The sequence below is a fragment of the Macrosteles quadrilineatus genome, unplaced genomic scaffold, assembly GCF_028750875.1.
Source record: "Macrosteles quadrilineatus isolate MER2022 unplaced genomic scaffold, UCM_ALF_1.0 Scaffold_1__1_contigs__length_201487025, whole genome shotgun sequence".
Classification (NCBI taxonomy): Eukaryota; Metazoa; Arthropoda; class Insecta; order Hemiptera; family Cicadellidae; genus Macrosteles; species Macrosteles quadrilineatus.
In genome coordinates this window covers 6630334-6653158 of record NW_026542594.1, presented here as the reverse complement: position 1 = coordinate 6653158, position 22825 = coordinate 6630334, and the positions used below count along the sequence as shown (strand labels likewise).

The 22825-nt window shown below is 33.5% G+C and overlaps 1 protein-coding gene across 8 annotated transcripts in view; it reads right to left on the bottom strand.

Annotated features, from left to right (window-relative positions):
- LOC128988985 (uncharacterized) overlaps window positions 1-22825 on the bottom strand; it is a 388279-nt gene that overhangs the window by 352220 nt on the left and 13234 nt on the right. For 7 of the 8 annotated variants that reach the window (XM_054410870.1, XM_054410826.1, XM_054410877.1 and 4 more), the window contains 2 exons: window positions 7715-7741; window positions 187-291 (listed from right to left, as the gene is read on the bottom strand). In XM_054410870.1, coding sequence (XP_054266845.1) covers window positions 187-291; window positions 7715-7741 — 132 coding nt within the window. The remainder of the gene's footprint in view (window positions 1-186; window positions 292-7714; window positions 7742-22825) is intronic. The other variant, XM_054410851.1, reaches the window with a different exon arrangement.

Sequence of the window (22825 nt, the reverse complement as noted above, 5' to 3'; positions counted from 1 at the left end):
ATATTTCTTATAATATTTATTTATTATTTCCTTTTTTCCAATCATACGCAGATAAACTTGTAGTAGTTGACTGGCTGGAAGGTTTGAAACGTAATATGTAGAAAGAGCATGTTACAATCAATATAAATAAAATAAACCCCTTAAATAATATTAAAAACATTTTTAAAATATAAGCAGATTACTTACCTTGTACATTTGAACATCGAGTTCTCGTGCGTCGATTTTATTGTTGACGTAGAAAATAACAAGTTGATTGCCTTCGTATAGAAAATGCCTGTTTTCAAAGTCATACTAAAACACAATGGTAAAAATTTCCATAATGTATTTAAAACTACATAAATCAAATTAATAGTAATTTTCAAACGAAGAACAGAATGAATGTTGAAATTGGAGTACTTACTGTGTGTGTGCAAAGCGAAAATGTTTGTTGTTGTACCAGGGAACCGAGCCCTGCTCGGGAGCGGATAATGTAGTTTTAATAGTAAAAATAAAATAAAATGTTATTACATAGACAAATATAATTAATTCACGAATATTAACAAACCATTAACATTTAATAGCAAAAACAAGAATAACTCTGCAATTTCAACATATGCAATAACAAGAAATTGAGATAAATATATTTGAACTTATTATTTATGTGCGTTACTTTTATAGAATCTTTCTCACCTATCGTTATTGAAACCCGTGGTTCATTTTTACGCTTACCAATCACAGAATGAAAATTATAAAATATACAAAATCGTATTGGTTTCAAAATATAGCTTTGTAGTATTCATCATGTTACCCGAAGTCTTTATATAGCGTCGATATGTTTGGTGAACACAATTTTTGATCTTGCACTATTATTTACAAAGAAATTGAGCTTCTGCTTTTTCATTTGGGTTTCGGCATAAAAGTTGTATTCCAGTTAAAATCCTTTTACTTTTACAAATATAGGTTTCCGTAAACTATAGGTCTAGTTTTATCAAAACCATCAATAAGTTTTGACCAATTCTATGACCACTTCCAATGCGCTTTCCAAAAAAGATCGTGTGACGTGTGATTTGTTTGCTTTGTACTAAGCTTAATTTTTCTGTAAATAAAATTTTTATATTCAGCTCAAGCATACTCCGCAAAAAAAAAAATACTCCTGTACAGACATAGCATCCTTATTGATTACATGAAGATATTATTGGTTAGCGAGATATCTGCGGTTTTTTCTGTAATTTAAATTAATATAGACACCTACGAAGGATCTTTTTGAAATTTAGGATACAATAATTATAATACAACACAAGAGTTAAAAGCTTTTAGAGAAATAATAATCTATTTTAAATATTATTTTTGGTTTCGAGATGCGGTGAGTCCAGAGCTGTAAGAAGAGAACAAAGTCCTAAAAAGCCTCAGTCCAGTAGGGTTTCAGCCCACTGGACTGGAACATCACGAAGAAGAAGAAGAAGATGAACTGCCACTGCTGTCTCGATTAAGAACAATCTCATTTTCCCGAGTCAAACAAGATGCAAAAGTTGGGAGATAATATTGGATGACAGGAAAGATAGTTGAAGGTACAATTTTCAGTTTGGAAGACTCAGGTAAAATTTAACCAAATATGTAAACAGGTTTAAATTTTACTTGTAAAGTCAATGCATCGAGCACCAAAATGTGTTTAGTATCCAAATCAAGAATTAAGAATGTACTAGTCAAAAAACACATTACACTTAAGTGCATAAGACCTTGTCAATATGACTTAATACAATAACGTAATATAATATTGAAAAAAGGTTTCAAATATTCTTTTACGCTATAATGTTACCATGACTCTAACCTAGCACTTGACTTAAAAGTTAAGTTAAAAAAACAGAAATGATATTCAGTGTGTTTAAAAAGTTCCGCCTGTGGTCCGATTTTTATGAAATTTGGAATGTAGGTACTAATTGATGGCATCTCTAGGTGTTTTTTTCATTTTTTTTAAATTTTGATTTTTAATGGGGAATTTCTCATAAAAACCCATAAAAACCCGAAAAGTCTGATTTTCTCGAAAACGGCACGAACGATTTGGATACAAGTTTAGTATGTTGTAGCTTTTTAAATTCTAACAAAATATTAGAGCTCCCATTCCTGTAAAAATTACAATTCAAAATTATTGTAAATAACTATGTTATATTCCCATAAAAACAGAAAATAAAAGAAAATTGCATTTTCGAAATGCAACCATATATTACTGTAAAAATTACTGTTTGAAAGTTATTGCACCTTTTGTTATTTTCCATATAAAATGCCATCATTGTTATGTGCCGTGTGTACGTGCTCAACGCTCAACGGTACAGTTTCATTTGTTGCGTGGCTGGTACTCAGTGGCTGTGTCTGCCGGGCGTTTCGTCTGTTCACTTTTGTGTCACCCGTTTCTCAATATTTTTGGGTTCGAGGTTGTTCCAAATACGGGGCCCTCATCCGGAAGAGTTTTCTTCTTGTGTACTCTGCAGATGTTCCTTCAGAGGTCCTTTTCATTTCCCGTCAACATGACATACTTTAGCTAAGAGTTCTTCACCCACGGGTAAGTTAAATTCGCCAGGCCTAGTTCTCGCTTATTTTAATTTGTTTAATTTTTTCACTGTTTTACTATTGTTCAGAAATGTTTTCCAGAGTTATTTTCATGCTTATTGTACTGTTTTCTGAGAGTTCCGAGTCCACTAGATAACACAATGTGCATGGCTCGTTGAGTTAACTTGGTCAGTACAAGTGATATTTCCAGTTGATCCTAATTTCATGTTTAAGGTTAAAAACCAAGTTAGCAAAGCGTTAATATCATTTCTGTGTAATTTTTTAGTCATTTTGTGTAATTTTTTGTGTTTAATTGTGAGCTGGTCTGGACCCAATCATGTCAAAAGCTTCTGAGCTAGTTCTAACTTTGTTTGTGCTACTGTAGTAACTTTTTGCTAGCCTAAATCTTTGCTCTGATCAATTCTAGTAGCCTAGCCAAGATAATAACCTTTTCAAAATCCATTTTGTTTGTCTTTAACTTGTGATTAGTAAGCAAGCACATTCATGCACTTTTTATTCATGTGAGATCATGTTACTATTCTCCAAAAACCATGTTTATTAAGCTAGTCTATACTAGAACAACTTTTGTAAAAATGTGGTCGCTGACTGCAGGTAAAGAGAATGTTTTACGCCCTTTTGATTTACTCAGGCCTAGTACAAACTAAATACATGGACTCTGTGACATGTTAGCCTTAATTAGGCCAGGTCAGTGATCTATACTTTGTATCAGGGTTGGTGACTCCGCCTGAAGCCTGCCAACATTAGAAGGATAACAGATTTCATGGAGCATTCTCCGAACTGATGGGACTGCACCGTACCACTGCCTGTGCACCACCCGGTCATGGTTATGCCTACGTCTACTCCGGCCTAACACCGTGCTGCCGTGTCTGGAGAGCGGCCACCATGCCATTGGCCCAACTTCTACTTCCTGCTACCTGGACTCCAGCAAGATTTTTACGGTCAGGTCAGTCCAGTCCATATGGAGAGTCATCCATCTTGAAGAAATTTTACTCAAACATCAACGTTTTGATTAACATAAAAAAAACTGTAATCTTTTTACCTGCAATTTAATTAATTAGGCTTTTATCTCAAATTTTAACTTTAATATTTTATCCAAATTTTAATTCCGTTTTAAAATGTTTTATATATTTTTAACTTTCAATTTCATTCTTTCTTTTAATTCTGCTTCGCACTCCTTGATTGAGGGTAAAACTTTTTTTGCCCTTGACGGTTATTTTTTACCACTTGGAATATATTTTATAGGCTTTGCGAGGCGACCACATTTGTTGATAGGTGTAAGTGTGTTTTTCATGTTTGTAAATGTACAAATTATTTATTTTAATGTAGGCCTAGGGCTAAAGGTTTTGATTTTAATGTTTTTTATTGATTTTATAAGGTGGCCACCTAACCTAACTAAATTTAAACCTAACTAAAAAAAAAATTTGAATTAGTATATTTAAATGTTTTCGCTTTATGGCAATTTTAGGCCTAACTAAAATATAGAGTTTCTATTTTTAAATAAAATTGTTTTTTATTAAAGACATTTTTAAATATTTTTAAAAGCTTTAATTTAGGGCAATGCCTATTCAATGTTGTTATTTATTATTGTATTGTTATATCTTTATATATATTTTAGATTGAATAAATTTATATTTGTGTCCAGCCAGCTCTTGTGTTGTTATTGTTGGTCCTCCACTTCAGCAATATTGTGCCGGAATCCCACCATTGATTTTGCGCTTCCAAGGGCTTCACCCTTTTGATCAATGGAGTTGGGAATTCGGTTACAGTTACTCCCACTGCTTACCTATAGGTTGTTGACAAGCTAATGGGAGAAAGTATGTGTAAGATTGCTGATACCGTTTATTTTAAGTGGCCTTCATAATTCTACTTTAAACTAAACCTTTACGACTAGAAAAGGCTTTACCTTTGCTTTAAGAATAATTTGCAAAAGGTTCTAATCACCCAATAATTATTATCGTACTTATCAATTGTAGCAAATTACCTATTTTGTATATGTAGATTATTGCGTGTTGGTTTCAAAAATAACAACTAACTGTTTACAGTACATAAGTAACATAAATATTGGTTACACAAACACAGTCAACTACGATATTACTATTTCAACAGAATTTAAAATAAACTGAAAATAATTATTTGGATGGAAATAACAATGACCACAGAATACTCTCAGAACGTACTATATGTACGTACGTATATATATAATGTATATAACGCACGTTATATTATATATTTTCTTTTTTTTATGATTTTACCCAAGTAAAGCAGGTACTAAATATATAAATAACAGCCAAAACTTGGGTTTAACAAAAAGAGGTTTACAATGAGTATTATATTCAACATTGAACACAATTCTAATACCGTTTTTACAACACTAACACTTTAAACCTTAACAAATAATGTATAACTTATGATAATTTACAACAGACTAGATCAATTTGGCTACTAAAAGGTTGTTATGGTCGATATTTCAACCTAAGCATTTTTATGGAATTCAAAAATCCAACTGGAGATTACAGCCTACTATTGTTGACTGTAAATCCTTGAGGATCCACACCAAATCCAGCTTTACAGTCAACGCTACTAATTAAAGAATAAATAGCTGTTTTTGTTTTTGTCTTATTTATTACAAATCAATCAGCCCCAAACCACATGACTGCATGTCCTAACGTTGTATGTCCAATGTGTAACAATATTCAATACCAGTAATAAAAAAGTGTCATCAGCAAGCATAATGGTCTGAAGAATTTGTGCATTATGCTTGATCATTTACGGTAACAAGAAATAAGATCGGCCCTATAACTGAACCTTGTGGAACACCAAATTTTATATAAGAAGCAGTTAGTTGTTGATATTTTACCATCTACATCAACAATCGTATACCTTTTCATTACATGTATGACGTAATGAATCTAGTTGAAACCCACTGATACCGATGTGGTTTAATTTTCCACCAAGGATTGAATTATTGGCAAAACCAAATGACTTGCTCACTACTCAGACCATCAGTCTGTGATGTGAACAAGGATTTTCCCTCTAAAGCATCAATTAAGTAATCAACAATCGTTAAAACCACATTTGTTGTAATTGTTCATGCTTGATAGCTAAACCCACACAATTAGAACTCAATCATTCATTCAACGGTTTCCTATGTGATTTAATAAAAAAGCAAATATACAGTTGTGTCATATTCCTTAAAAACAAACTACAATCATAGACTAACCAACACAAGTAGACTTCTCATCCCATTGTAAATTTTGAAGCACGTTTTTCGTGTCTAGTTCATGTACGTGACACATGGGCGCTAGTGTCGACGCAACTTTGTTTCTATTATTTTAGGGTTAATTTCTTGATTTGTGCTTTACTGTTTGGTTATATAACTAGGGGACAAGTTATTGTTCATGATTAGATCGTATTATTTGGTTAAACGAGGTTTTAAATGGCTGTAATAATGGGAAACAAATTGTAAACAAAACACGACCTCTACATAAACCGTACAGAACTAACAATAAAATTGTCTTCAGCTGTTCCATAAGGATGAGAAATCTACTAAGGGAGTATGTTTTATCTATGATACATTGTTATAAGGGAGAGCTCTATAGAATATTAGTATAGTTAGGGAAACTGTAATATCAATAGACATGGTTTAGCCCCTGAGCTGAATTGATGACTATAATATAATTGTACAATTACCTCGTCACAGCTCCGTAGTTTCCGTATATATTACGGCCGTTTCGGCATCAAAATGCCATCCTCAGATACATACATCCACCGGATTTGGCGTCGTCAAACTTGATACACAAACATAACACGATAACAAACATTTAAAACATAAAAAACGAAAGACAGGCCTGTCGCGCACATGATGAGTACGTGTACGGAAGCTGACTGGACAACTGCTAGTTCGTTTCAGCCGTTGCGGTATTATCTCTTGGACTTTGATCCCTTGGCTTGCTTCGTTTGATGATGTTATTGAAAATAGTGTGAGATTTAAATTGTAGTTGGTCATTTAATATGGATTCATTGTTGTATTTTATTTTATGAGTTTTATAAATCTCATATTCCTCGGGGGTGTCTAGACTATTTCCATTAATACAGGCGTGCATAATTTCTAAGCCATTGTCCAAATCAAGTAAGTCGTGATTATTGTCAACCAGGTGTTGTGCGAAAGAGGATTTTTGTTTGTCAGTTTTTCCGTTAGGGCGATGTTCTTTGTATCTAATGCTAAAGGAACGTCCTGTTTTTCCAATGTACGTACTCGGACAACTAGCGCATTTTATTTTATATACACCTGATTGGTCAGCTTTATTTGTATTAATCTTAGGTTTTAACTTATTTATAACTTTATTGCTGGTTCTTAAAGCTAGTTTAATTCCATGCTTTTTCAACTCATTCTTTAGGCAGTGTTGCAGGGGATGAGAATAATTTACGCAGACGAATTTCTTGTTTTGCTGGGTTAAATTCTGATTTGGAGTTTGTTTATTTTTGTACTTCTTTACTAAGCTATCGACCATTTGTCATACCCATTAGATAGAGCGATTTGCTTGATGATTTTGAGTTCTCTATTGTAGTTCTGTTCTGTCATCGGGACATTTAATAGGCGATATACTATACTATTGTAGGCGGCCAGTTTATGTGATACGGGGTGGTAAGAAGTGCTGTGGATGGTTTGGTTTGACGTAGTAGGCTTTCTGCTAAAATCTAATCTGTTATAAATCTTTTCTATTGTGATGTTCAGGAAATTTATTTTACTTGATTGCTCAGTTTCCATGGAAAAATCTAATTACAGCGCGCACTTCACAGTCGGCGGCAGTCTCAATTTTTGGCACCATTTTGAATTGCTCGAAACCGGATGTAAACAGGGCCGATTTTTGTCGAATTTCCGGCTAGGCCTAGCCAATAGATGCACATATACAGCGCAAATGTCCAAAATGCCAATCGCAGTGCTGGAACGGAGAAATTTAATAACGGTACTTACTTAAAAAACATGCCTCGTACAATTATATTATAGTCATAAACTGTAATACTCACTTATTTCATCACTTTGAACAATTTATTAAATTTTCTTTGGAATGAAGAATCTGACAAAAACAGCCTACGTTTTTCCTGATATGCTAGTAAACACCAGTAAATATTTACATACACAATTAAAACTAGAAAATTAAATACTCACTATTGATTTCACTGTATCCACTTCAATCTGAAAGATATAAGTTACGAAATTAATATTTATCAATCTTATCAGCCACATCGCCATAGGAGGGAGTACAATACTAACAGTTTATGTCAACTTGTAAACGTATTCGTCATTATCCTCAACAATTGCATATTATTTAAATAATTATGATTTAACTATCTAAGAGAAAAATTTGATGTTTATATCTGTTGTATTATAATAGCTACACAACCAAGTAGTGGCAATAGGAGAAAGATACCCCACTGTAGATGTTTTTTGGCCCAGTACTTTTAAAATTTTTGGCCAAAAAATGTCCGAAGCCCCAGGATAATTTTTTAGCCACTTTTCAAGAAACCCTGATCTTCACATACACACTTCTATACAAATATTTTATGTTTTTTTATACCAAAAAAATCTCTCGATTATGGGGATCATGTTTTAGCCACTTAAAAAAAATTCTGATCTTTGCGTATACATCCCTATACAAATGTTCCAACTCCATTAACATTTCAAATCCACATACATTCCCATATATTTTTTTAAAATCACGCGAGATTTGCACCAGAACTCGAACGCGCTCCCGGCACATGCTTCTCATCCCCAGCGGTGTAGTATATATATGTGTGTCCTACTCCCGGAGTCTTAGTTTTCGCCGATTGAGTCTTGACCCGCCAGTTCCTGCCGTCAGTGACTAGCGGTGGATACCGCTTTGGGTTTAGTTGTTACAAAATACCATATTAAAATTTAGACAATCAAAATGGCTTGCACCCTAAATTAATTTTAATATTGAAAAAAGAAAATGGGCTAAAAATGATTTAGAAAAAGACTTTTATAAATTGCTAAATAATAGTCTCTTTGGTCGAACAATTATGAATCAACGTAAGTTTCGTGATATATATCTTAAGGATGAGTCACTATTAACAAAATATGTCAATAATCCAAGGTTTGATTGTAGCAAAAAGTTTGATAACAATTTGCATGCTATACATTTAAATAAATTAGTTGTAAAGTTTAATAAACCAATATATTTGGGAATGACCACTTTGGATATTAGTAAAGTAATAATGTATGATTTCCACTATAATTTTATGTCAAAATTTTAGAACAACAGATTTCTAATGACAGACACTGATTCTGTAATATATTCTATAGTTACAGAGGACTTTTACAATGAAATAGAATGTGATTTGCACTATTTTGATACCACTAGATATAGTAAAGACCATTTCTTATATTCTGATAAAAATAAAAAGTCACTGGCAAGTTTAAAGACGAATTCAATGGTCATATTATGTATGAATATTGTGGTTTAAGACCAAAGTTATATTCTTATTTTCCTCTAAATTGGTTATATGAAGAAGACAAGCAAGCTTTTGAGGTGAAAAAAGCTAAAGGAGCTAATGGTACCACAGTTAAACATCTCCTTAGACATCAACATTATTTGAACTGTCTTGCAACTGGGCAAGATTACTATGAGAATGTGACAAGAATTAAATCTACAAACCATCATCTTCAAACCTTGACCATGAACAAGAAAGTTCTATCCTTTGACGATGACAAGAGGTTTATTCTAGAAGATGACATCAATACTCTTGCTCTTGGTCATTATAAAATTAATCAAACATAGTTAGGACTGTTGGGATCAATTGTATGTGTAGATATATTTAATGCTGCAAAATAAATGCAAATGTTAAAAAAAAACTTCAGTCTTTCATTTATTTACTTTTACCGCCCTTTTGATAGAATTGGTCAAACATAAATCTATATTTGACATTATTCTTTGACCTTTCTTTGTCTATCACAAAAAAAGTTATATTTAGTTTTATCCCAACATTGATGACAGAGATTTTAAATTGGTCAAATGAAAAGTCATTACCAACATGATTGTGATATACATGCTTTAAATTTAAATCATCTTGTTTGAATAATATTAGGAAATTTACATTATCACGTAAATGTTTGAGTACTTTGCTGTAAGATTGACACAAGTAAAAACAGTTAATATTATAATGTCGACCCATTGAGAAAAATTGTGTAATATTTTGACTATTTATGTCATCAAATTCAACAAATGACTGTGATTTGACACCATTTCTTGTTATTTCAAGTCAGTAAACGTATGTAACTTCACTTCATCACACAAACTAAATATTTCAATTATTTTTTTTATATTTTTCTTGTTCTAAAGATTTAGATATTAAACATATAAGTTTTTAAATTTTAATCCTTCCTTTCTTACAATTAAATTATAAATTGCAACCGTCTTCCCACTTCCACTTGGACCACAAATAACACATCGAATATTGGTAGGAAATAGACCCAACTTCTTTGGTAAATTTTCCTTAATATGTACTATTTCAATTTGTGTTTTTGTTGAATAAAAGACATTTTTATATAATAAAAATGGTAAAAAATGATAAGAAAACATGTAAAAAGGGCAAAGGTTTATTCTTAAAGCCTTACAGGGGTCGAGGGTTATTAAATACTCTTATAAATAACCTTCCATTCAGTCTCCACGTGCCATCGTATCGGTACTGTGGGCCTGGAACTAATATTTGTGAATTTCTAGCCAAAAAAAATAAGCTAGACTCTTATTGTAAAGATCATGACATATTCTACATGAATAATCCCGATACCACTGCTCGGAACAAAGCAGACATGAGATTAGCAGAATTAGCTTGGACTAGAGTTACTGCCAAGGATGCAAATCTCGCTGAAAAGGCAGTTGCTTATGCCGTGACAAATTTAATGAAAGCTAAAGCAAAAATGGGAATGGGGTTAAAATTTAATAAAAAAGATGGACAACTACCAGCTGTTAGAGGCCGCAAAAGACTTGCGTCACTTCTGAGGGGTGTACCTAAAAAACGAGCTAAAAAATCTAACACCAAAAGTAAAAGAGTGCGGAATAGTTAATTTAGACCGTTCATCTGGCACACATTGGACAGCATATCGTAAAAATAAAGATATTGTAATTTATTTTGAACCATTTGGAATCCAACCTCCAAAAGAAGTAATTAAATATTTTGAGGGACATCTACTATACAACCGATCAAATACAAGATTTAAATAGTTCTATTTGTGGAATTTTATGTTTATCATTCATAACAAAATGTTGTTTATAAAAATGGATTCATTTACTATAACATTTTCGGGTACAGATCCAGAGCATAAGTCAGTGTTCTTTCCTCCCATATAATTAAATGATGATTATGTAATTGGATTGGTAGATTTTCAAAGTTATAACTCTATATTTAATGTTAAAAACCCTCTAAATACTTAACACACTACAAAGTAGAGATACGTCTAATTTATGTATAATATACAGCAACCGGATTTACCTGACCTATGATTATTCTGAAACATAAGAATAAAAAAAAAAAAAGATTTTGTTACTTTTGCATCAACTTTTAATAAATACCGCTAAATACAGATCGGAGATAATCTTTTCAATTCGTAGATGTGAGACGCATAAAATACGTATATTTTACGTATTGAATTTTACCAAACATAAAATGGATATGTATGTCTAAAATATACGTATATTATACGTAGTGTGCTGTGTTGGAGCCAGAAAAACAATGCCAAAGTTTGGGAGGAGTTATGTGCACGTTCCAATAAGTCATTTGCGTGCCAAAAACTAGAGTACATATTTTGTAGTCTGGGCTTCATTTACCATCATCTTCATCTTCCTTTCGTCTCTATACGGGAATAATGAGCGTACATCTAGTACATAGTTATATACTTAATAGATAAACTGCATGCCTCAATAACCTTTTTTCCAACAGTTCGTACAGTCACCTGACAAAGTGGGCTTCCTTGCACAGATTATAGTACAGAAATCCTTAATTTTTGCGCACACCAGTATTCTAATTAAACAACACAAAGCAGCTTGCTTTTGTTATGAACGTAATCCGTGTACGCTTGCAAAAAAGGTTGGCAACCCCTATGTCGACTACACGATCAGCTGGTGCAGCGTTTCCCATTTAGTTCAATGTTTGGTATTACCCTAACCTAAAAACGTGTTGTACAGTGTTTTTAAAGACAAATTATATATATGATTTATAGTAACTCTAATAAAAATATAATGTGTAACACGAGTGTGCAGCAAAGTACCACTTCGCCCACTAGTAACAGAAATAACTATTTAAGAATATAACGGATAGAGTATTTTTATACATGCATCAGTGAGCGCCTCATATTATTCGAAATAGGTAGTCTTATAAGTTAGAATTGCTTTAAAGAAAGATTTTTTCAAACTAAGAGGTCCACTTACATTTTATTCCTGAAACCAAAGGCGGTTGAGTAGTGGCAACAGGAGAAAGATGCCCCACTTTAGGTGTTTTTTTGGCCCAGTACTTTTAAAATTTTCGGCGAAAAAAATTTCCGAATCCCCAGGATAATTCTTTAGCCACTTTTTCAAGAAACCCTGATCTTCACATACACACTCCTATACAAATATTTTATGTTTTTTAAACCGAAAAAAAACCTCTAGAATATTGGTAATCATGTTTTAGCCACTTAAAAAAATCCTGTTCTTTGCCTATACATCCCTATACAAATGTTCCAACTCCATTAACATTTCAAATCCACATACATTCAAGTATATTTTTTTCAAAATCACGCGAGATTTGCACCAGAACTCGGTCGCGCTCCCGGCACATGCTTCTCATCCCCAGCTAAGTTAGCTTATAGTTAAGGTAGTAAGGCTTCTAAAATCCTATACATTCTTTTTCATTAACTAATTTTCCATTTTGATCCATTGAATATTTTATAAATTTAATTCTCCTAACTAAAGTCCATTTTATTGGCAGAGGGCAAGACTTAAGAGTATTTTCAAGATCAGCTCTAATCGGTTCACCAACAAATTTTATTATTGTGTATGGACAGTTATTATTGCAAGAGTGTATGTGTCTTCTAAAATGTCCAACAACATCTTAGGGATGTATAGGCAAAGATCAGGATTTTTTTTTAAAGTGGCTAAAACATGATCCCCATATTCTAGAGGGTTTTTTTGGAATAAAAAACATAAAATATTTGTATAGGAGTGTGTATGTAAAGATCAGGGTTTCTTGAAAAAGTGGCTAAAAAATTATCCTGGGGCTTCAGACATTTTTTTCGCCGAAAATTTTAAAAGTACTGGGCCAAAAAAACACCTAAAGTGGGGCATCTTTCTCCTGTTGCCACTACTCAACCGCCTTTGGTTTCAGGAATAAAATGTAATTGGACCTCTTAGTTTGAAAACAATCTTTCTTTAAAGCAATTCTAACTTATAAGACTACCTATTTCGAATAATATGAGGCGCTCACTGATGCATGTATAAAAATACTCTATCCGTTATATTATTAAATAGTTATTTCTGTTAATAGTGGGCAAAGTGGTACTTTGCTGGACACTCGTGTTACACATTATATTTTTATTAGAGTTACTATAAATCATATATATAATTTGTCTTTAAAAACACTGTACAACACGTTTTTAGGTTAGGGTAATACCAAATATTGAACTAAATGGGAAACGCTGCACCAGCTGATCGTGTAGTCGTAATACGTGTTGCCAACCTTTTTTGCAAGTGTACACGGATTACGTGCATAATAAAAGCAAGCTGCTTTATGTTGTTTAATTGGAATACTGGTGTGCACCAAAAGTAAGGCTTTCTGTACTATAATCTGTGCAAGGAAGCCCACTTTGTCGGGTGACTGTACGAACTGTTGGAAAAAAGATTATTGAGGCATGCAGTTTATCTATTAAGTATATAACTATGTACTAGATGTACGCTCATTATTCCCGTATAGAGACGAAAGGAAGATGGTAAATGAAGCCCAGCCTACAAAATATGTACTCTAGTTTTTGGCACGCAAATGACTTATTGGAACGTGCACATAACTCCTCCCATACTTTGGCATTGTTTTTCTGGCTTAATTTCTTAAACACTTGATAATTTTTCAAACTTGATTAATTGACCTATATTATTCTTAGGATATTGTCCACAAATCGTCATAGGGTTGTTTTGATTGGTGGCATCGTAAAATCTCTGAGAAAATTACCTATTTACCTATATTTGTGTACCCAACATATCTTTCGTGACATTTGTTGCCACCGTTGCATTGTATGAGATACATCACTTTTTTTAAGAGGTTGGCGGCCTCTTTTAACTTTGTCTTGCTTTTAGTGAATTCCCCTATAGGGAAGACCTAGGTCCGGGACTGATTAACTTTTCATTTTGAACATTAAAGGGGGTATAACATTTGAGAAATCAATTGAGTAGTAATATATATATATCTATATACATATATTTAGGCAGGATAAACTAGAATGAGTTCGCGAACCAGCATGATCGGACCATGGGAACGGGGTTTTACGGGGTGTAATATTGGGTAAAAATTTGTTTTTTCACATTTTAACCCTTAGAACACAAAATTTCCCAATTTCTCTTATATTAAAGTGTTTTTGTACGGTTATTGGTAACGGAGTAAATTCATAAGTTTTAAATTTAAAATTCTCATGTCTTTTTATGGAGAATATTGTAAAATGTTGTAGTTTGCTTGTTTATGGATGTATTTAGAACAAATTTGGCAAATTTATTTATTTTATACTAAGCTATTCATATTTTACTAAAAACCACACTTTCTTAGTTTTCTTGTAGCAGCAAACCTAGGTACTCGTTAAACTTAATGCTATTTAATTAAATTTAATTGAAAATCAATTCAGAAAAATGGAAATTTGCTTAGTCGGCAGGTTTGCTGCAGCAGGGGTATTTATCCATGGATTGTTTCTGTCCTTGAAGATGCTTGCTGTAGACTTTTTTCCCAGGGTGGAATCCATTATTTTTGAAAATTAACGAATTTGCCATGTAGGGAATAAGCTATTACCGTAGTATTCATGGTAAGACCTGGACCCGGGACCGATTTAATTTTTCGTTTTGAGTTTTTTACACTTTTTTACCCTCCCTGTTGCAACAAAGCTAGAGTACTCGTAAAACTAATGCTATTTAAAGAGGGGATTACACGAATATTAGAACAGAGAGGGTAAGGATTATAAATTTTAAATAATGATGTCACTAGCCCGAATGTAAACATTATTTAACGTTACTTAAATGGAGCTGTCAAACCATATGTTAATGTAATTTCATCAGTTACTTCATTTGTTTATGTTTATGATCTATTATACTGAGTATGTTGTAATATTTGTGAAATGCTGTAATAATATTTTACAGGGAATAATTCGTTGTAAAAGAAATCATTCATGGATATAGGAAATAATTAAGATTCTATAATTATTGCCAGGCCATTATCCTGAGTTTTATGAAGTTTATTTTTTTGATTTATTTTTGTGTAAACAGCAATTTAATCCCCCTGCCACAGCAAATTTATTGACTGAGTGAATTTCCATTTACCTGATTATAATTTCACTAAAATATGTTAAAAAAATTACCCTATTCTTTATATTTATTTCTATTTTCCTATTTGTTTCTATTTTTCGGTTTGTAACTGTTGTGATAGCTTTTTTGTTTACAGTGCAAACCATTAAACACGTTCTTTTATTGTACCTTAAAATCTGTCATTGGTTTTGTATCGTAGGTAGCCTAAATAAGTATTCACAGTATGAGTTAACCAAAAGTACTATTATCGAGTTAAGTAGGCCTAATACAGTTCAATTTTGTTTCTGAATTCAATGGTGGAAGTGAAACCATTTGGCATTTTCAAAGAACCAACATTGTCTCTTTTGCATACTGACCCCGTTGCAAGTCAAGGGTATAGCTGCTAGCAAATATGAATAGTACCGCTGGTTTGTAGTAGCTGTTTGAATAACAAGCGACCGGCGCTACTAATTGTTACCAATTGGATTATTTAGTATATCCTATATAAATTAGAGTTAATCACTACTATGACAAAAGTCTTCTACCTACATAAATTACAATTCCATAACACCCCCACCACAGCAAACCTGCAGCCTAAGCAAATTTCCATTTGTGTGACTTTATTTTATATTAAATGTAATTCAATAACATTAGGTTTAACGATTACCTAGGTTTGCTGCCTACAGGGAGGGTAACGAAGTGTGATTTGTAGGCAAATATTATTAGCTTAGTACGAAAGAAATAAATTTGCCAAGTTTGATAAAAATTTATCCATAAACAAGCAATATTACAACAGTTTACTTATCCTACTAATATTATAAGTAAAAAAGTTTGATGTATGGATGGATGGATGGATGTTTGGATGTTTGTAACAGGTATATACGTAAATACTAAACCGACAAGGTTGAAACTTGGTATGATGATAGCTGACATTCCCGATTAATATATAGACATATTTGTCTATATATTAAAGTTAAACTTTATAAGTTATTAAACTCTTTCAGGCTCCGTCTCAGTGGCTCTGGCTCTGGATTGTTTCATGTTAACCTTATGAGTATTCATATTTAAAGGAAATAAAGAACTTTGTCAGCCGTTTCAACTGCACAAGTTGGTTCTATGATATTAAATAGCATTAAAAGCTATGAGGCTTGGCTTACCAACAGGGTACAGCACTATTGTGTTTTTTGCATTTATTACAACTAGCAACAAAAAGTTGTGGTACACAATGAGAACTTTACTATTTCCGTGGTTTAGGTACAGTGGTAGAACATTAGGGCTATGGTAGATGTGTGCTACACTATAGGATACCGTATAAATTAAAATACCAAATTTCCTTAAACCGTGTCCTCTCCCATAACTAACTGTAATAAGCATTTTATACTTCAATGCCAACCCCGTACGAAGGACGGGTACTCTGCTAGTATCTACAATAATTTACACCTTCAGGAATACGTAAGTAGATTATTATCTATAGTAAAAAAACTGCGTCAAGGCTGATCAATTGTAAATATGTTCCTTGTGCCTACTACCCCAGTCTCTAAGTACTAGTGACACAGCACCAAAATCACAGATACCCCCGCTGCAGCAAACCTGCAGACTAAGCGAATTTCCATTAGCCTGATAGGATTTACACTAAAATGCTTCCTTAAAAATATCACATTTATTCCCTATTTAAATGGAATTATTTTAACGAGTACTTAGGTTTGCTGCAACAGGGAGGGGTGTTTTAAAATGTTAATAGTTTAGTAAGAAATGAATGTATTTTCCAAATTCGATCAAAATATGTGACGCGAAATTATAGTTGAGGATTGAGGTGTCTAGTAAGAAGTTTTAGTGTGGAAGAGTATATATTAATTTACTTGAATAAGTTTAGTACTTAAGTTTAAAGTTTCTTGTTAGTTAGTAAATATAAGTTAAGAATTGGATTAGTTTTATGGATAAAATTTAGTTTAAAGGAATTTTCAGAACACTTATTTCATTCAGTTTAGTTTATCAAAAAGTCAATAGTTTATTTACAATCACAATAACTCATCTGTCTTAACCAGATGTAAATAAAAACAGTTGTTATATACAGTCTCATGGTTTAGCCACACTCCCACGGAACACAAAAGTTGAACTAATCTTCTTCACTAATTTAATTGTAAGCTTAAAGGTCGTACCACCTTTTTCTTATTTTTCAACATTACAGTTGCACTTCTTACTTCTTTGTCACGGCTGATGTGAAGTTCTACAATCGTTCCCATCTTCCATCTCCCACGAGGTAGGTCTTCAGAGATTAATACGATGTCACCGGTCTGTGGAATAAGTTTTGAAGTACCTTTCTTTTGTTTTATTTCATGGTTTCGTTTTTCTCGCAGACAGATTAAATACTCCGTTTGCCAATGTCTCCAAAAATAATCTAATAATGAGTTACCTTTGTTCCAAACTTCCAAGAGCCTTTTCATTGCTGAACTCTCTTTTTGAAATGTAGTATCAAGTCTTTTATCTTCAACTGTCTGTCTTAAAACTCAATTTTTCTCGTGGAAATTCAAAAAGTGTCCTGGAGTAATTATCGTCTGTTACACATGATTCACTGGAGGATGTGTAGACAAGTGGTCTGGAGTTTATAATTGCCTCAGACTCAACAAGAACAGTTTCCAATTGTGTGTAGTTCAATTTTTGTAGTCCAATAGTTTCTTTAGACACCTTTTGACCAGAGCAATTAGTCTTTCGTAAAATCCCCCCCTCCAAGGATCAAACTCAGTAATGAAATTTATTTTGCAATCATGAAGACTCACATAAGTTAAGACGCTTTCGTCTTCAAAGTTCTTCTGCCATAATTTCTCCAACAACGAAGCAGTGAGTCTAAAGTGGGGAGCATTGTCAAGGTATATTTCTCTTGGATTACCTCGCCTGCTAATAAACAGTTTCAAAGCAAGTAAAAATTCATTTGTAGTAAGATCGTTTACAAGTTCCAAATGAATTGCTCTCACTGTTAAACACGTAAATATACAGCCGCATACTTTCCATGTTTCTTCAGACCTTTCAGAGCATCTAACATATAAAGGCCCAAAGTAATCAAGCCCTGTATAAGTGAATGGGATTTGTTCTGTAACACGTTCAGCTGACAGAGGTGGCATCGTTGGTAGTTTGTATGGTCCTCCTTCCCACTTAATGCAAGTTAAACATCTTTTTATAGTTTTGAAAACTTGAGATCTTCCATTTATTACCCAGTATTCCTTTCTCATCTCTGTTAAGGTGTGTTGAACCCCTGCATGAAATAATCCATTATGATTAGAGTCCATTAGTCTTTGATGATTAGAGTTGTGAACTCGTCGTTTTTTTGCAACAGTTTTGGGTACTTCAAGCCTTGTGGAAGATCAGCATTTGAAATTCTTCCAAAAGCATCGTAGGAGTCCATCATTGTCTAGAAGTAATGTCAAACGTTTTTGTAGCGAAATATTCTTTTTGGCTTCAATATTCTTCAGAGCTTGACAAAAATTCTTTTTCTTGGTGTACTTTTCCTAGACAAGGCGGGCTGATGTAAGTTCTCTAGTAGTTATATATAAAGATTTCAGCGAATCTTTGCTTTTGACAGAGTAAGATTAATCTTTTTCAGTATAATGTGACTCGCAATAATTTCTGTAGGTTGGAAAATCTGGACAGTTCTATTCCAAATGGGTTTTCCCCGATCTGGTTTATGGAGGCATCACTTAGAACAACAACTTCTTCAGTACTTACATTCTCTTCAGTTGGTTCTGGAGGGTTACATTTCCACTCTGGCCATTCATTTTCAGGCAATTTAAGCCATTGTGGACCTGTCCACCACTTAAAAAGCCTTATTTATTTATTTATTCATTTATTATTATTATTTCTTTATTTATTCATCAACAGTCATGCCTCGGGTCGCAACATCTGGAGGGTTGTCCTCAGAAGGAACATAACGAAAGATAACATCTTTATTCAGTTTAATCTCAGAAATTCTTCTCTCTATGAACTTAGGTAATATCTTTGTTGTATTTAACCAGTGAAGGACACATTGAGTGTCAGTCCAAAGAACTTTCTTCGATACAGGTAGGTTTAGGTTGTTCACCACAAAATTTAATGACCTTGATCCAATCAAAACTCCAAGTAACTCTAGACGAGGCATAGTTAGTTTCTTCTTTTTTAGATGGAGCTACATGAGTTTTAGAAAACACGAGTTTAGATTTGACAATCCCTTCTTTAACTACACTAACATAAATCGCAGTTTAATAACAAGAACTAGAAACGTCAGAAAAACAATGTACTTCAATATCAGTGAGTATTAAACCAATTTATCTCGGGATATTCAGTTTAGAAACTTCCATTAAATCCTTCCGTATGTTGTCCCATTCAATACACAGATTTTTGGGTAGCTGTTCGTCCTAATCAAAGTTTTCTTCCCATAGTTTCTGAATAAAGAGTTTTGCCTTTAAGACAGATGGATTACAAACACCAGTAGGGTCAAATACAGAAGAAACAAGTTTTAAAACAAATCCCTTAGTACAGTTAGAGGTTTCCACGTGTATTGGTTTTATTGATAAATTGTCGTGGACAGTATCCTATCGCAATCCTAGTACATTTACATTACTTAAATCTTCTTTGGTCAGTTTACACGGTGGGATCATATCCATGAGAGGTTTGGAATTAGAACACCAACCTTGAAGGTTCATATTAGCTTGTGAGAACAATTGATTGGCTGAGTTGAACAGTTTGTATGCCTCATGCTCATCTTTAACACCAGTGACTACATTATCAACGTAAAATGAGTTTATTAGTTTTTCACTCTCAGCTGTTAATTTACTACTAGAAAAATGGTACTTTATAGTGGCGCTAACAAAAAAGGACTTGATATTACACCGAAGGGAACTCTACAAAACCTGAATTCCTCAATGTTACTTTGTTCGACTGGTAACGAAGTATCTTTTACCCATAGAAATCTCGTGACATTTCTATCAGGTTCTTGCAGTTGTAGTTGGAGAAATGCCTTTTCAATATCGGCTATTAGAGCAACTGCATTCAGTTGAAACCTTAAGAGTAAACCACATAGGTCCTCGAGTATCACTGGGTCACTATAAAGACAATCATTTAAACTGTTAGCCGCTCATTTTGACTTAGCAGAGGTGTTATACACTATTCTTAGCATAGTAGTGATTTTTGATTCGTTAATAAAAGGGTGGTGGGGAATGTAGTGTGTGACTGTTGAGTTATCAGTTATCGGAACCTTTTCAATTATACCAGAGGATACTTGATCATTAATAACGCTGTCATACGGTATCATACGGTCATACGGTGAGTCTGCTGATTGTCCACAGGAATCAATCTTTAAGTGAGGTGGATAAATTTAATTACCTTAACTCTTTACTGACTGATGAAGCAAAACTTTGCATTGCAGGAGTACCTCTAACTTCCCTAAACTATAATACCGCTGTATCTATGCTTAAAGACCGGTTTGCAAACACCCAGCTCATCATTAACTCTCACTACCAGGCATTGATGGATATAAATCCAGTTAGAACTTCTCGAAATAAACTCAGTAAGCTTAGGAATATGTTTTACAATATTGAAAAACATCTAAAAAGCTTACAGAACCTTGGTGAAGACACTAACTCAAATCTTTTTCTATCGCTAATCATGAGGAAATTACCTCAAGATATCATCATCAAGGTTGAAGTGCAAAACGTTAATAACTCCTTAGATGTTAAAACGTGATGCACTTTAGTTAAGAATTAGATTCGAGTTAGGGAAAAGTCACAGTTTCTTGCAGGTGCTAGTTCTTCCAAATCATCTAACCCAGGATATGGGAGGGATCCACAACTTTCAGATAGGAGTACACTCTCGACTACACAGGCGCTGCCTTCCTATGGAGCACAAACTTCCTTAAAGTTTTGCCTTTTCTGCAAGGAGAATCATTGGAGTGATCAGTGTTCGAAATACATTTCCGTTGAAGAAAGAAAAGGTAAAGTAAAAGGATTATGTTATATTTGTTTAAGGGGTGGACATAACTTAAAACATTGTAAAGTAAATAAACCTTGTGTCTACTGTAAACAGAGGACAAACCATCATAGGAGTCTGTGTCCCAAGCGATTCCCTCAAAACACTAAAAGTAATGAAACGTGAAACGTCTTCTGCTAACTCTACTTTTTCTAAAGAAACTTCTCTGATTTCGGCAAAATAAAATGCAATTTTACAAACTGCAAAAGTATACGTTGTGAATGATGACTTGACAGAACCTGCTCGACTTCTGTTTGACACTGGAAGTCAGAGGTCGTATATTTCAAAGAGTTCAAACTTGAATCTAACAATGCACAATTCTTATCAGTTTTTAGCGAATTTCCCATATAGGGAATAAGCTATTACCGTAGTACTCATAGTAAGACCTGGACGCGGGACCGATTTTTTTTTCGTTTTGAGGTCCCTAGAGGCCAAAAACACCATCCGTTCAAATTCATATATATATATATATATATGTGTGTCCGTCAGCACGATAACTCCAGCAAAAATGATCCGATTTTGATGAAATTTGGTACAAACGTGTAAACGTACGTTTATTCGAACGAGTTCGCGATCCAGCATGATCGGACCATGGGAACGGGGGTTTACGGGGGGTTTTATGGGGTAAAAATAGGGTTTTCCCATTTTTGACCCAAAGAACATAAAATTTAGCAATTTCTTTCCAAACCATTTTGTAGAGCTTAAAAAACAAATAATTTAGTATATTGAAGCGTTATTATGTGCCTAATGGTTACGGAGAAAATTCAAAAAAATTGTAAATTCAAAATTCCCATGTTATTCTTATGGAGAATAAGTAAACTGTTGTAGTTTGCTTGTTTGTGAACATATTTTGATCGAATTTGGAAAATGTTTTGATTTGTTACTAACTATTCACATTTTACAAAAAAAAAAAAAAAAAAACAGTTTTCCCTCCCTGATGCAGCAAACCTAAGTACTTGTTAAACTAATTCTATTTAAATCAAGAATAAATGTTATATTTTTAAGTAGGTAGACATTTCAGTGTAAATCCAATCAGTCAAATGGAAATTCGCTTAGTCTGCAGGTTTGCTGCGGCGGGGGTATTTACCTTTGGTAATACAGAAGCTAAGACCATTGAAACCCAAACAGTTCCTGCCGGTATTAAACTACTTGATGGAAACATACTTAAAATTAACTGTAATATCGTACCAAAAATTACTGGAAAACTTCATGCTTGCACTACAATTGATGTCAGTAAAATCAAAAAACTCTACCCCTCATTGATCTTTACTGAAAATCAGAATGAAGATTCTGAAGTCGATCTTTTAATCAGCAATGATTATTACTTAGATCTCATGACATTTGAAAGGATAGAGCTAAAGTCTGGCCTTTACCTGATCGGTTCCAAAGTTGGTTGGATTGTAAGTGGTAGAGAAAACTGCCATGAAAAAATGGACAACGTATATTCATCCTCCTTTCTCACTGCAATTCAGCCCACTAATCTTTTAGAATTGAAAAAGTACTTTAAACCGTCTGACTCCCAGACAGTAAAGCATTTGAATATAAATTACTTATGGAGCCTAGAAAGTTTAGGAATCCATGACTGTCCCTATCAGAATGACGATGACATAGCTTTAAGTGCATTTAATGAAACGGTCAAAATGAAAAATGGTAGGTATTCGGTCAGTTGGCCCTGGAAGGAGTACCCTCCTGATCTACCAAGTAACTATGGTCTATCACTGGGAAGGTTTAAGTCACTAATGCATCGTTTTGAGGGC